General features: G+C 42.9%; 1 protein-coding gene and 1 pseudogene across 1 annotated transcript in view; one reads left to right on the forward strand and one right to left on the reverse strand.

Annotated features, from left to right (window-relative positions):
* The window catches only part of AGBL1 (AGBL carboxypeptidase 1), a 733865-nt gene that overhangs the window by 649873 nt on the left and 67497 nt on the right, over positions 1 to 16495 (reverse strand). The window contains exons 4-5 of the mRNA XM_055325935.1: positions 14093 to 14224; positions 10350 to 10443 (exon numbers count right to left, since the gene is read on the reverse strand). Coding sequence (XP_055181910.1) covers positions 10350 to 10443; positions 14093 to 14224 — 226 coding nt within the window. The remainder of the gene's footprint in view (positions 1 to 10349; positions 10444 to 14092; positions 14225 to 16495) is intronic.
* On the forward strand, positions 1097 to 1888 carry LOC129510081 (40S ribosomal protein S4, X isoform-like; annotated as a pseudogene).

The following is a 16495-nucleotide window of genomic DNA, read 5'->3' on the forward strand; positions in this document are numbered from 1 at the left end:
TATTTTATCATAAGCTATTACCATTGGCATAAATCATTCCTAATCTATTTTTATGTTGCCATAATGCATAATATTATGATGTATAACTATATCACTTTTACTGTACATCATTCCCTGTTATCAGACTTTCTCTGGTTGTATTTCCAATTATAAGTAATACTATGATTGATATTTTTGGGCACAAGTCTCATCTACCTTTTCCAAAGATTCTTTTGGATAGATTTCAAGAACTTAAAAAATTGAGTTAAGGAATAGAAACTTTAAAAAACTTATTGAATACATCACCCCCATCATTCTCATGAAGGTTTTCTCAACCTACATTCCTAGCAGCATATATTAGTGCCCATTTTATTGAATCCTCACCACTATCATTTCTCAAAATATTTGCTACTTTGATTTGTGAAATTGATGTCTTGATCTAAATTGTGTTTTCTGATTATTGGCAAGTTGAATATTTTTATGAGTTTATTAGTTTTTCTATTTCCTCTTTGTGAATTATATATCCCCATACTTTTATTGTCTAGCAAGATATTAGAGTGTTCCAAATCCATTTGGGTGAGCTCCCTGACCTTACTTTTTTGCCAAATACTCCAGCCTTATATGGACCTACCATTCTCTTCATGGGTTTTTCTTTCTTCTTCTTTTTTTTCTTTTTTTGGTCTTTGCACTTGCTTCTGCCTCTATCTGGAAGGCTCCCCTCTGATAATTTTAACATCCTGGCAATTCCTTCCCTCTTTCAAATCAAAAGCTGCCTTCTCAGTGAATTTCTCCTTGCCAGTCCTGGGTAGACTAAGATCTTCCTTCTTCAAAGATTCTGCCGTTGGTTTGTCATATTGGTTCACAAACTCATGTGTGCATGTTTCTGTAAGCTACTTGAGGTCAAGGATTATTTATTTTAATCTCAAAACTCATACCCCTTTGCTGTTAATAAATGCCCCAAAACACATACTGAATGAATAAATGGTTAAAAGAGGGCAACTCAGACAAACTAAAATAACAGTGTTCATTCATTTAGCTGGCATTTATTAAATACTTATGTGTACCAACTGAGGGAAATTTAAACCTACCTTATGCTCTTTTTGTGCCTAGCGCAGCCATGGCTTGTGGTCCCAAAAAGCATCTGAAGCATGTAGCAGCTCCAAAGCACTGGATTCTGGATAAACTGATTGGTGTGTTTGTTCCTCGCCCATCTACTGGCCCCCATAAGCTGAGAGAATGTCTTCCTCTCATCATTTTCCTAAGGAACAGACTTAAGTATGCCCTAACAGAGGATGAAGTAAAGAAGATCTGTATGCAGCGTTTTATTAAGATTGATGGCAAGGTCCAAACTGATATCACCTACCCTGCTGGTTTTATGGATGTCATCAGCATTGACAAGACTGGGGAGAATTTCTGTCTAATTTATGACACCAAGGGTCACTTTGCTGTTCATCGGATTACACCTGAGGAGGCCAAGTATAAGTTGTGCAAAGTGAGAAAGATCTTTGTGGGAACAAAAGGAATCCCTCATCTGGTGACTCATGATGCTTGCACCATCTGCTATCCTGATCCCCTCATCAAGGTGAATGACACCATTCAGATTGATTTGGAGACTGGAAATATTATGGGTTTCATCAAGTTTGATACTGGTAATCTGTGTATGGTGACAGGAGGTGCCAATCTGGGAAGAATTGGTGTGATCACCAACCAAGAGAGACACCCTGGTTCTTTTGATGTAGTTCATGTGAAAGATGCCAATGGCAACAGCTTTGCCACCTGACTCTCCAACATTTTTATTATTCGCAGAGGCAACAAGCCATGGATTTCTCTTCCCTGTGGAAAGGGTATCCGCCTCACCATTGCTGAGGAAAGAGACAAGAGACTGGCAGCCAAACAGAGCAGTGGGTAAAATGGACCCTAGGTGACATGATTGGAAGTCTTTATACTTAATTACAGATTCTACAGCATGAAAAAATAAAAAATAAAAATAAACCCACCTTATAATAATTCACTTCTTTTAAATAGTAGTCTATTGTTTTCTAGCCATTTCTCTCATTGGCTATGTTGAATGTTATTAATGATTACATGCTCAAATATTAAAATAACACTACAAATGAACTTAGAAAGCCTCTGATCTGTTCCCATCCCGCAACCTCTGTCTAAATCCTTAAAAGCAGCTAGCTTTAGATGACTGTGCGTCTGCATAATGGCTTGCTGTTTGACCCCTTTTTTTCCAGCTAATTGAGTTGGCTTGTCACTGCTAAGGAAGCACATCTTCAGGCACGGCACCCACTCACAGCCCCACAGGAAAATTAGAGTGTGTTTCCTTCCCCTGTGTGTTTTATCATTTGTGATGTCTGAGTGTGGAATCAATCCCTAAAGAATTTGGTAATGGCCTATTAGAAATATCACTTTCTTCAAAGTGAAGGATGAAGGTCACAAGTCTCTCTTGGTAGGGTCTTTTCATACCTCCCTCCAGTTCCTCAAATCTCCTCTCCCACATATTTGTAGGCAGTTGCAATATTTTGGGGAGGGTATGATTTATAGGAATATACAAACTTCTTTGAAAAAGCTCCTTGCTGAGTCAGGCTGGGCTGAAAGATCAACTTTATGGAAAGCAAAAGTTCCTAAGAGGCTGCCTTTAGTCTCCAGAGAAATAATGGAAGCAAATCAATGGAGAGGTACAGACAGTACAGATAGATAAAGATAGAAATGGAGTTTCTACAGAGAGCTTCACCAGGGTGAAGTGGCATATATAGTGTCATCCCAGGATAGGTAGGGTCCAATAATTTTTATTTTGTTTTTTCCTGAACCTCTTTCTATATGATCGGATGCACCCAAAGTCAGCAAGTCAATAACTTTCTGTCTCATGCCATGCTAAGGAAGAAATACCATACCAGATATCAGGAGTCATCTGCTTACCAAGCCATCCTACTTTAATGAAGGACTGGCCATGGAATCTCGGGACAACCCCTTATATCTCTGTTTCAGAGGTCCTCCTCCTCAAGGTATGTGGTCCACCTCACTCAGGTAGCAGCGTCAGAGAGCAGAGAACAGAGACTAAGAGGCCTGTCTGGATGCCACTGCCAACCCAAGCCCATCTCAAGCACCAGGGCAGTACTTTATTTATTTCAAGGAAGGCCCTCCAACATGCAGGGCCTCCTGAGGCACAGGGATTAGCTCTAAGGGAATTTCTGGATAAAGACATTATAAGAACATTTCCACACAACAGGAAGCTGACCCATTTTATAAGCCCAGAACTGGATCAGAATGTTGCTACCAGACTGCATTGTTATTGTTGCTCTACTATCAAAGACTTGAGAACAGGGTCCACCTTCCGTTGTTTTCAAAACCCCAGCCCAGCACCAAGACAGACCATAGAATCTTGTTGAATAAATGTTAAAAGTCCTAGTTTAGGGCATGTTTAATTTGCATTGGGTAGTAGAGCATTTTAGAGAAGTGAATAGCATCCTGAAACTAGGACAGAAGGCTTAGTTCAAACTCTCTGGGTTTCAGTGACCTCTCTTAAAATGAAGGAGTTGAACCAGAAGACCCTTAAAGACCTTCCAACTTTAGATCCTATGACTTGAATATCTATGACGGGCTCTAATCAGGGAGTAATCGTTGGCTTCCCATGAAGCTGAAGGGGATTTAAACCAACAAACCTAGTTGCCAAGGCTTAATACATGTAGGAAACTATTCATCCACCATTGGCTACAGGCTTGGAGTCAGGTGGCAAATGTACTAATCACTCTGTCAGTAAGTTGAGACCATGTTGCACACTCCCAATATCAGCACTTGTGAGACCTGGGTGGAACTTTTTTTGTTCCTGTTCCAAGGTATTTGAGTCCAAGTGATCTGGAGCATACAGCTTCTGAACCCCTAATGTGAGCCCATGCCCTGGAGACCATGGAGCCTAATTATATTGAGTGGAGAGTAGCAAAAGTCACAAAGCCATTAATGGGGAGGTAGGAGGAAATGAACACCCAGGGAGAAATTCAGAAGCTATTTTGAGAAACAGGGAAATTTGCTTCTTTGTCTTGGTGACAAAGTAGCTGAGTCACCCAATCGCTCATAATCTCAGGGAACCCATTAGCTTTGGTTGAGTCCCCACTCATCTGTCAGATAAAGTGGAATGGTGTGATGGTTGGAGAAAGCCCAGAAGGCCTGGCACTGGGAAAACACAGTGATTTGCAGGGGAGGAAAAAGAGGAGCAGGACATTTTTTATAGCTCATAAATTGAAGATGAAATCACCATAAAGGACTGCCAATGAAGCAACGCCCAGTAATCCTGCACTTAGGCAAAGCTCAAATGCCAGAGATGCCTTGAGATCGGGCCTTTGATGGGAAAAGATCACCCAAAAGTATTCTGAGCTGAGGGAGCTAGTGGGATGGACAACAGGAGGATAAGCAGAAGAATTTGCTTATGAGGCTTGTCAAAGACCCATACGTCCATCTCCTTCTGTCAGCAAGGCGTCTGAGCACAGGTAGTACAAACAGCCTTCAAACCCCTTGAGCCCCATGGCAACCCAGGTGCCCAGGAACCCCTGAGTCTAAAGCGTATAAATCATAGCATGAGAACCCTGAGTGAAAATCTGAGAGGACACTCAGAGGGGTAGGAATATTGGAGATTCTGTCCTCTGTGAGAGTGAGACCAGCATGGTCCCAAATGAGACACTTCCTGACCTCCCGTGTTCTTGGGAAAGCTCCGAAAAACTGAAGGTAAGGAATGAAGGAACCAACCAGCCTGTGGAGAGTCCTGAGTCTCCTTTTCCAAACTGTGGTTCAATGATCAGGGACTACAACGAAGTTTAAGAAGACTCAACTCATTTCTGATTGAAGCTGATGTCTTTGTGGGAAGACAAGGTGGTAGAGTTTAAAGACCTGGGTGGTATACTGATGATAGCAGCTGGTAACTCGGGTTTAAAGCTTGGGTTAAATATTATGGTGTGACAATCCAATAGGATCAGAGGGGATGTGACCATGCTTTGGAAATGGTCAAGTGGATGAGCAGTGGAAATGGCCATTATTATTAGAAAAACCCTCAAGTCCTTTCTGGAAATGAAGGAACACAGGAGGCACAGCTCCTAGCAGAAGGTGTCTGCTTCAGGAACAGACATACCCTTCTTAAGGTCACAAGATGATTCAGTCACAGACAAGCAATCCTTCTTCACCTCAATAAATTTTCCTACTTAGTGAATGTGAACAGTGCAAAGACAGCTTTGGTACAGATAAACAAACTTGTCCACAGCTCACCCTGGCCCGGTGTCATTTCTACCCTCCCATTGCTATAAAAAGCTCCCCCATAAATTCTAAATCCTCAGCTGAATCAATCATCAGACCAAATCCTGGAAGCCTACTCAAAAACTAAGCAAAGTTTTAAAGTGAATGCTGCCCTTTGCAGACACCCAAACTCAGCTCTTTCCCTTCTGCCAGGCTAGGTCAGTTCCCCAGACAGCTGTAAGGAAGAGAGAGAAGACTCACAAGTGTTTCCTTCCCTGTTGTGAATGATATTGTGCTCTTTCAAGCACATGGCCTCTGCCTCTCACTCTCTCTCCTAGAAGGAGTAATTTCCCGGAAGGCACCTTAGACCCTCACATGATGGTGTTCTCAGAGGCCTGCCACGTCATGTTCCAGGCATGTTTAGACATGATGGAACCATGATGTGGAGCCAGCATGGGATCAAGGAAGAATGAGCTCATAAATATAAAGTGTCTGCTATAATGTACACTCACTAAATGTTGGCTTTTAATCATCATTAGATAGGTGATTCACAAAAACATTTCTTTAGTTGAAGAAATTTTTTTAAATTGAACTAAGAGCCTCTCATAGTCCAGGCACTTGGATGGGCCCCATGGAGAACAGCAAGATAAAGTAATTTGATTTCTACCTTTAGGAAGTTTAGAATTTAGAGAGAAGGCACACAGGCCAACGTAGTACAGAGTTAAATCCGGTAAATGTTATGAAAAGTATGAACAAAATACTAGAGAAGCATTGAGGGAGAAAATGCCTTCTGTCTGGTAAGCTGGACCAGATGCCATAAAGTGGGATTTTTTTTTCTTCTACTGTGATATCAGAACAGAGGACCAGCACATCAAATGACACCAACATCTCTACGCCCACCGAAAACTGTTCCCCACACCTCAGTGCAGAGTTCGAGAGTTCTTAAGGAGGGCGTCTAAGAGCCTGACCCCTTCTGGAAGTCCTCCCCAGGCCCTATACAGACTTGGGGGCCTTGTCTTTGGGTGGAGCAGAGGGAAGGACTATGTGAGGGGCAGGGCGGGAGCCTCCCTATGGCACCTCTGTGTCTGCTCATCTACCCTGCAGATGCATCTAAGTCAGTCCTGCTTTTGTCCAGCCTAAAACATTGCAGGTACGCTCAGCAAACATCACAGAGGGGCAACCACCATCCCAAAGCCACTTAACAGATGAGCAGGCGGGTAAGCAGCCGGGCGACCCTCCCTGCAGCACCAGGGGGGTCAGTGGCAGTGGGGAGGGCCTTGGTGTTCCTGCAGCAAGAGAGAGGAAGGCAGGCCATGAGGCCAGCCCCTTGCAGGGCCGCCCGCATCTGGGCTTCAGGACCCACATCCGCCAGACGGCTCTGTGAACTGGGGTTTAATTGGGGTTTGAATGCTGATGAACGGTTGAAAAAGCAGCCTGGGCTGAAGAGAGGCCTAGGTCGATCACTCCATCACCTCTGCCACCGTGATGGGGTGAAGCTTTATCCTTCAGTGAGGCAGCAGTGCCATTCCAGGACAAGGGAGGTGCTGAGGAGGGAGCTCCGGCAGCCTTTGGGGCATGCCACAAGTGGGGAAAGAGCGGTAGGCTGGAAAGAAGGATGAGAGAAGGAACCAAAGGATAGAGTGGAGGCTGGGACAGGTTCTTCATTGCTCTGAAGTCAGGGAAAACCAGGTAGAGGGCTGTAGGAGTGAACATTGCTCCAGCTGGGGTGATGGTCATGAGAGAACAGGTACAAGCCAAATACATGGCAGGAAAACTATGCCAGCATGGTGGGCATTTAGGAAGTGAGGAAGGCCAGGAAGCACCACCATCCTGGGAGTGAAAACTGGCAGAGGACCACAGAGGGTTAGTGGCACTGCTCTGCATGGCCCTTCTCTCTAGAAGGCCTGCGGTTAGTGCTTCTGTCATAAATCTCACCCTGAGTACTATATGGAGACGGGGCTTCACTGGAGGACAGCTGCACAACTAATTTTAGGTTTGTGCTGGAGAAGTAGAGCAGGTTTAATCTCCAGGGCAGGGAGGAGTCAAAGTGATGGCACTGGGCATCTGCTCCCACAAAGGCATCTGAGAACCACCCTTCCACAGCTTGCTAGTGTTTGGAGGATGATATTCAGAGGGCTATTCACGTCCTCTGATATGGGTACTGCATCCCCTTCCTGGGAGACCCCTTCAAATCACAGGTTCTGGCATCCAGGTGGAGTTGAAACAACTCATTTGGGTACATCTTAGTTACTATTTGTGGGGATGGAGTTCAAGGGAGAAGGTGAGAATGGCAGAAATGTCTCATCAGCATTCTCTCCTCTGGCTCTGCTGCTGGATCTGAAGCAGCCAGACAAGCAGCCAGTAGTATTTGTATTAATAACAGCTAACAGTATTATGGCACATCAAAGCTCACGAGATTTTTACACATTATTTCTTAATGCCCACAACAAACCCAGGAGGTAGGACTTGACATTCACACTTTGAGGAATGTGAAAGCTCAGTGAAGAAAGGTTAAATGAGTTGCCAGGGAATCCACTAGAAAGAGGGCTACAATGCTGCTCTTCAGATTTCAGTGCCTTTGTCCTTACCTGGATGATGGGAGGGGGGCTAGGAGTAAGGTAGAAAACAAGGCAGCTGTGGGAAAGAATCCAAACATGCAAGGAGCAGACATTTATTTAGCCTTTGAGAGAAAATAGCCATTGTACGGAGGAGAAAGACTCCCCTATCATTAAGCAAATTGTTCCACGAGTATGAGCCATTTAGACGGCAACAAAAATTTAAACAAACTTTAAGTGCTTATGGTCGTCTTACATATGGTGGTTTCGAAATAAAGTGCTGGAAATAAACTGTGTAAGACACTCCAGTGGTGCTTTAAGAGCTAAAGCTCATGTATCAGACAGGGTTTAAATCCCAGCTCTTCCACTTAAATCCCAGCAAATCACTTAACTTCTTTCAGCTTCCATTTTTTTCCCTGTAAAATTGGGAACAGTAATAGCACCTACCTCACAGAGAAGAAGAAAGAATCAGATGGCATAAACACCTGCTAAGAGCTCAGAGCAGGGCACATAAAGAATGCCATGACCATGCTATCCATATGGTAGTAGTTGGTGAAGATAACTTCTCTGTGGAGGATTGGTTTGAATTGGGCATTTGGCTCAAGAAGGGAAAATCATCATGCTCAAAATTTATCAAACAGACCAGAAATGCAGAAATCAGCCTGAGATCCCTGAAAGGTTCTTTTTGTCATTGCAAACCCCCATGGACCCCTGGTTTTTCCCATGGTACCTTGATCAGATCTGTGCCCGAATTCAACTTGCTTTGCAGCAGAAGAGCAAGAGACAGAGCAACTTGACATAAGTCTCTAAGAAAGGGACTTTTATGCACTGCTGCTTACTGTGCCCCAGCTCAGCCTGAGACAGGAAGATAATGAAAGCTATCAGTGCCCCAGAAGGGAATAGTCTAGTACCAAGTTTGGCTGGGAAGACTTCCTAGAGCCTTCTCTAGGCAGCCTTCCAAAGAGCATGGCACCCACAAGGCAAGAAGGGATAACTGGGTGAGACTTCTATATGGATGGGCCCAGCAGACAACACACAGATTTTCACTTAGTGACAGGGAGGCAACCACATACTCCCGAGCTGCCAAACAGACAAATGGAAACACTGCCAGATTAGAGGAGGTCTTGTCACTTGAGTAGAAAGATACAAGTTCATGGGCTGATGACCAAAGGACGTGTTGAGACTGCAGGTATCCGCAACGAAGGTCCACCCACCCACACCAATAAACATCATGCAAATCTGAATCATACATATCTGAATGGACACAAATGGAAGTTTAAGAGGAATTAAAGCACAATACAGTGCTCATCTTTTTTTTTTTTTTTTTTTTTTTGTCACTGAGTTGGTGACTCTGAAGTCCTGTATTATTAGCTGAGAATGCCTTGGTAGAATTAGATTGACTCCCACCTGCAGTACACTTGCTCTCCAGAGGTTTCTAAAGTGAGGAACATAGAATACTGACTCCCCCCAAAAAAGATAGTCTTCATATAAGACCAGTTCCCTGACCAAATCAGGTTTGGAACACGGTGTACTATAGACCCATCCTGGATATCCTGGACATGTTCAGGCTGTACAATGGCTCAGAGAAGTCTCACCGTAAAGCAATCTGCATAACTTTGTTGAATCCGGTACTTCTCAATATATTTGAAGAGGAAATTTTTTAACTGAAATAGAATGTATTTCACTCTAGGAATTGCTGGCATGGAGAGCCACAGGTAAGGATGGATGATAATGACATTACAGTGGTGACCCAAGAGAAAATAGTCAGCTGGAACAAGAGTCTAAGATGGATGCTGAGATGCAGAAAAATCTCATGGCTGGGCATGGAAATGCTACTTTGCCAAATGACCCCATATATCTCAGAAATTGGCTGAATTCTTTCTAATATTCTTTCAAGGTCCTCGCTGAGTCACTCCCATAAATGATGGATCTTAATGGTTCCCAATATCTCCTCATGTCTAACCATTTCTCTCTGTTTAAGTTTGTGATTCACACCATTGCAGCAAGCAGGGCTAGAGAGAGTGGCTGAGTTTCATTTTCCAATCATAAAAGTACATCTCAAAGGCAGCATGCAGCCATGATGGACTACGCTGAGGCCTGGATCTCATACCAGAAATTTAACTGGCTGGCTTCTAGAGATGCCCTGAGGAGCGTCACCTCAGCCTGTCATCTCTAGACTATCTTTTAAGGGCCACGAGAACTATGTAGAATTGCTATGAGTAAAAGGGCTGAATTACCTGAAGACTTTGGGAAAAAAAAAAAAAGATGGGCTTTTAAGTCAGGAAAATCTGAGTTCAAATCCCAGCTCTGCCATTTCTTAGGATTGTGACCTTGGATAAGGCTCTCTCCTCATGGTTTCCTCATCTGAAATGAGGGTAATAATATTCCCCTTCAGGGTCACCATGAGGATTAGGGGAAATGATGCCTGGGACAGGGGAGATGCTCATTGAAATAGGATAGTTATTTTACCATATCTCCAAGGGAGAGTCATCACTCAACTCAACTGGAAGCATCAGGAGAACATACATGAGGCTTTCTCCATCTCTGCATCTATTAGAAAGAGGGGAAAAGCACTACAGAAGTGCCCTGTACCTGATTATTCGTGTGTGCTTCTGCGTATAAGGGGTGATAACCTTGAAAAGCAGTTCCATTGCTCCATTTATTCCCAGCATGGCTCCCGTGGTAACTGAGAAAGATAAAATCACAATAGTCATTGAGTCATCTGAATCAGAATTATTTTCAGCATTACAGAGTAGGCCAGAAAGATAGGGGAGTTCCACCATCTTCCTTGCCACAGGCCACTTAAAAGCAGAGAAACTTTATGGGTTTTTCATCCTTGGCTTGGAATCAAAGATCATGTGCAAAGCATCCATTATCTTTTCAAACTATCTTCTCAAAGGGGACCCAAGCCATGAAATTATGTGTTTCATTCCTGATGGCTCAACGTACTTCTCCATTGTATTCTTACTCAGAATAGTTAAGGCAAGTGCCAAGCAGAAGATTTTTCTGAAAGGAGGTCTTTGGGTATCAATTCAAGTGGTTTCACTCACTATCAACTTCCCACATGATACATACACTCATGCACACATACACTCATGTACACATAGGAGCATACCCACATATATACACTGCCAGTATCCTATGAAATACTTCCTTAGACACATTCTGCTATTGGGAGAGACTTCACAATGGAGAAAAGTCATAGGTGGATGGGTTAAGGTTCAGTCCAACTTGGGCTGACTCCTTTAAACTGTAAGGGGCAAGCTAATAAAGAAGGCAACCCCCTTTCTTTTGTACCCTGGTTCCAAGTTCCCCTACAACTTTTGTAGCTGGATCTCCAATGACTGAGTCTAAGACTTAACTGTGCCCCCATCTATTAGCATGTCAAGGGAAGAATCAATTCTTCCTCATCAGAGATCACTAGCCTGGGAAATTTTTGCCTTTTTTGCCTAACTGGATGGTTATTTTTTTAAAAAAGAGCCATAGATCTGAATGATGGAAAATAATAGACAAGGATATCTGGTCAGCCAGGGGCTTCCAATCTGTATTTTGGACCCAAAAACTCTGGGTATCACACTCATCTCCAATGATGCCTTGGCCCCTCTGCAGCATCCCCAGTTCCCCCACTCCATCAGCTTACTTTAGGAAGAGTTCTGATCATGTCAAAAAATAAGAGAAGCTACAGAGACAAAATGAAATTAGTTTGGGAGGGGGCAGAAATTTCAGTGAAAGAAGGAAAGACAAGATTTTCTATCATGTGACTCTCTTATCTCTTTCCTCCACCACAATGGGGTGCTGAAACTGAGCCCTAGGAGTACCTTGTGCTTTGGGCCAGCCTTGTTCTAGGAAATATGAGTGGTAACAAGGGGTTCATGGGGGCAAAAAAGAGAGAGACACAAGGAAGGCTTATCCTGGCTTGCTCCAAGCCTCAGGAAAGAAGGATATGTGGAAATCTGAGGGCTCGAATATAGTTCATCCCAATACAGTCCACCAGAGAGAGACAGGAGGCTGATGTCTTAGTGATTACAGAGACTGTGTGTTCCTGGAACATCCTCTGTGCATATGTCCCTCCTGAGGTTGGTACAGGCAGTAACTGTCTGAATCAAAATTCAGAGATTTGGCATCCTACTCCTGCCCATCAATCTTCCACTCTCATGGCTACTAACTCAGTCCTTTATTTCTAAACTGGGAAAACATGCTGGAGCACTCTCTTGGCAAATCATTCAGCAAAATTCTAGTATTAAGTAGAGTTAGGGAGGATATAGTTTTAGAAACACAGATTGTAACATGGAAGACTTTAGACTTGGAACTGAAAGACTGAAACAATAAGAAACCCTCCCCAACCTGAGTTCTTCCTTGCTGGCTTCCTGCCCAGGGTCAGACCTCTGGCAGCTCCATCAACATCCCCACTGGCCAGGAGAGAGCTGCCGAAGGGTTCATTGGCTGTGGCAGACCCATTATGGCTCCAGCCAACTCCTTCCACAGATAGAGGCTGTTTAGAAAGCTTTCTGGAACATTCAATACTGGCTAACAATTCACCAAAGAGATAGCAATCAATCCACAGGCTTCATGAACTCTGTTTGCCTCTCATCAGTGAAGTCAATGTATAGAGAGTGGTAGCACAATTTTTAAAATATCTTATGAAATAATTCATTGATACAATAAATGTAGCCTTAGAATATGAGACAAATGGCCACCTCCTCATATCTGCAGGCAAATCCCAACATTTTTTAGAGATCCTTGCTAAAAGGAATTCCAGATCTTTATAACCAATATATATATATATATATATATATATATATATATATATATATATATATATTATATATATATAATAAGAAAGGTAAATTATTCAGCCTAATTATTCTTTAGGAAACTAAAATGAGATACTTCAAATCTTACACTGCTGACAAGCCCTGGATGGGGGTGGCACACCCTCTGGCTGCTTGTTAATGAGAGTTGTCCTTTACATAAAGCCACAGCTCCTCACTTGGGTTTTCCTTAATTAAAGATGGGTTTATACAGACCTTGTCAGCCTCTCCCAAAATTTCTCGGGTTTTCTGGTCAACATATATGAGTGTGGGGAGAGGTTCTGAACATGGAGTCAAGGACCTATCTCATGCTTTCTTGAACATACTTTCTCTTTATGGGTCCTCCATTATTATTAATGGAAATAACCAATGAAATATGACCCCGCTAACTATCTTAGTAGTTCTGAGGATAGTTAGGGGGAAAAGTCACCTCCTCATTCCTCTTATGAGTGCTATTCCTATTATTTCAAAGGACTAATTGAGCAGCTACCATGTGACAAACATCCATGAACATCATCTCACTTATCTCATCTAAGTCTAGGAGCTCATATTACCAGTATAATTTTACAAAGTTAGAAACTGAGGTAAACACACTATGTGCCCATGCCACAGGACTCCCAAGAAATGAAATCAAGTTCAAAGCCAGGTCTTCCTGGTTCTAAGCCATGTTCTTTCCTCTAGAGAACATTACATCACTTTCATTGTGCAGGAAAGGGGCTCCGAAAAGAGAAATAAAGTCTGTGCTCATTCTACGTGAGATGGGAGATACAGAATCTAATCTGTTCATAGGAAGTGTCCCCATATGGAGAGTAAACATGAGTTTTGGAGTTAGAAACTCAGCCCCAAACTTGTCTGTATAAACTCAAGCAATTACTTCTCTCTTCCAAGCTTCATTTTCCTCTTCTTGGCTATAAAATGGTAAATCTGAATAAAGGATTGTTATGATAATCTGAATTAATCTAAATCAGGAGACAGCAAATATGTATGAACCTGTATACTATGAGGCATCTAGTTACTTGAAGGACTGTGTTGAGAAGCACTGGGAGATCAAACAAGGTAAAGGATGTTTTGGTAAAGGATGCTGTGATCAACAGGAAACTTTAGGGACATTGTGGGGAGATCTGTGATGTGAAGATCATTCTTGACATTGCTCTATGCCTTGAATATGATATGGCCTGAATAAAGCCCAAAGTTCTCTCCTGCCATAGGTCTTTTTCAACCTGTAGTAGTAATTAATAGAGGAGGCCAGAATACCATAATGTGTGGTTCCGAAGGGTAAACAATTCCAACATCTCACTAGAGGAATGAGCTCGAGAGTTCAACCTGGCTGAGGAAAAGACAAAGAAAGAACTTCTTACCTCTATAGCTTCTAGAACATGAGACCCCTCATGGCTTATTTATATTATTGGAACAATATATATCCTCCACCTATACCTTCCTTCCAACTCCACACCCTAAATGGTTTCTAGGTGTCCCAGCCCAAGTCTGGAAGCTACCCAGAGAGCCACAGTTCGAGTCACTTACCACTAGCAGCGAACACACGCAGGGCCCAGAGACAGTGAAGGAGGTTCTGGCTATGGGACAGGTTTTTCCTGGCCAGAATCAATGTCACATCAAGTGCTTCCAATTCCAGTGCCTTCTGTCCAAACTTTTTATCTAGGAACACAAGTCAATCCATCTTAGCTGCATTTCACATTAATTCTGAAGGCTGCACAATACATGAGGAATGGGAAAGCAAAGATGGTAGAGGCAAGAGAATGATCATAACCAATGCAATTTTTTGTATCTAGCAGAAAATGCTACTAAGTATGTCCCCATTGGAACCACATGGCTCAGAAGAGCTAAGGCAGGGTATATATAGGGCCTATTCATTCCTCAAGTAATATTTACACAAGGCCTTCTGGGTTGTATGACTCATACACCCTGTATGGAAGCATGTTTCTGGTTGTTCTCAAACATGAACTACAGTTTAGTAGGGTATAAATTTCTCCCTTTAAAGCAGTTCTGGAATATAAGATACTTAAGGTACATAACATTCAAATGCAATGTGTGGAACTTGATTGGATCCTTCTTTGAACACATCTGGTATTGCTCCATTGGGAAACATTCGGAGAAACTGAAATGAGTATAAATTATACATGCATTGTTAATTTTCTTAGATTTGTAATAGTGGTATGGGGGTGATATAGGAAAATGTCTCTTTTCAAAGATATACATTCGAACATATGTAAGAGCAAAATTCTATCTGTAATTCCCTTAATCACTATCAGGCTCATTGCAGGTAGAAATGAGTAAAACAGAGACAATATCCTAAACCTGGTTTACCACTATCCACCTCTAGACCAAAAGACACCAGGAAAGAGATGGTGACCGAACGAATATGACCCATCCCCTTCACCAGAACAGAAGCATTTATCAGGCTCCATTCCTGAGCAGCCAACTTCATTTCTGTTCTGTTTGAGTCAGCCCCCACAGCCTGCATGGCAATAGTGAGGGCTACAATCTGGTGATGGCAGAGGCTGTGGTGATATAATAATGCCACTAGTGATATCCAGGTCCATAGCTTGGAAATCAGGGTCCTGGTACACCCCTCATCTCTCCCTCTCTCCTATGAAAGAAACTTCATGACTCTTGTTTGTCAGGCCTCTGGCCCCACATACTAAACAGGTGACATACCACCTCACTTAATCCTTACAGCAACCCTACAATTAAGTACTGATAACTCTGTTTTGTATATGAAGGACCAAGGGTTCAGAAAAGGTAAGTAAGTTGCCCAAGGGCACACAGCTCATTAGTGTCAGGGCCGGAGCAGAAGCTTGGATTTGGCTTTCTCAGTCTATACTGTCTACTACCAGGGTAGACATGGTGTCTTTTGATTTTTTCTAAAGTTCACTTGGCCACTCTTTGCTTTGCTGACTTCTTTTCATCCTTCAAGTGTTGGTTCAAATCTCACCTTCTCCTTGGCCACACCATCTTGGAGGAACATCACCCTTTTTTTATTCTTCACAGCTACTAGCTAATTATCATCCTCTGCTATTACCTAGTGAATTATTCACTTTCTGCCCTTCCCCACTTGAATGTAAATTCCATGAGAGTGGGCCCCTAATCCTTGTTGGTCACAAATGTTTCCAAGGCCTAGCACAGTGCCCAACCCCAGGAGGCATGTAGTAAACACCTCCTGAATATTCAATGAATGAGTTGTATTGGTTTGGTCTAGAATGCGCCACACAGGTGTGTTAATGCTGGGGTCTTAGTCATTATTTGTGGAGTGTTAAATGGACTCAAAGCAGAGATCCAGACAATGCAAGGTCAGAGTGTCCCTGAGCCCTTGCACCCTTAGATGCTACTGCCTGCATGGAAGAAGACAGGTCCACACTTCACAGCACCTGAGCTCCTCCACTATGACTTAGATGAGACTGTGCACAATTGGAGCTTAACTGTTATGATGAGTTTGCAAGGGTTACATGAATCCTGAGTGCTCAGACTTTTTAAACTGCATGCCAAGAAGTTCTAAGGTTTTTTTTTAAGATTGTATTTATTTATTTGAGAGAGGGAGAGAGCACAAGCACAGGGAGCTGCAGAGGGAAAAACAGAAGCAGGCTCCCCACTGAGCAGGGAGCCCAACGTAGGGCCTGATCCCAGGACCCTGGGATCATGACCACTTAATCGACAGAGCCAACCAACCACCCCAGGAAGTTCTATGGTTTTAGGAAGGTGTTTCTAGGTCTTCTCTGAGGAAAAAGAATAGTTATGAAGCATAAGTGGAAACAGTCTAGGTCCCCATCTTCCCTTTTACTAGGGAAGCTCTGCTTCCATGTGACTTATAGTAATAGGCTGAAAATTCACCCCCCAATATTCATGTCCACCTGGAACCTCAGAATATTATCTTATTTGGAAGTAGGGTCTTTGCAGATTTAACTGGTTGAG

Source organism: Nyctereutes procyonoides, unplaced genomic scaffold (assembly GCF_905146905.1).
Source record: "Nyctereutes procyonoides isolate TBG_1078 unplaced genomic scaffold, NYPRO_anot_genome, whole genome shotgun sequence".
In the NCBI taxonomy this organism is placed as follows: domain Eukaryota; kingdom Metazoa; phylum Chordata; class Mammalia; order Carnivora; family Canidae; genus Nyctereutes; species Nyctereutes procyonoides.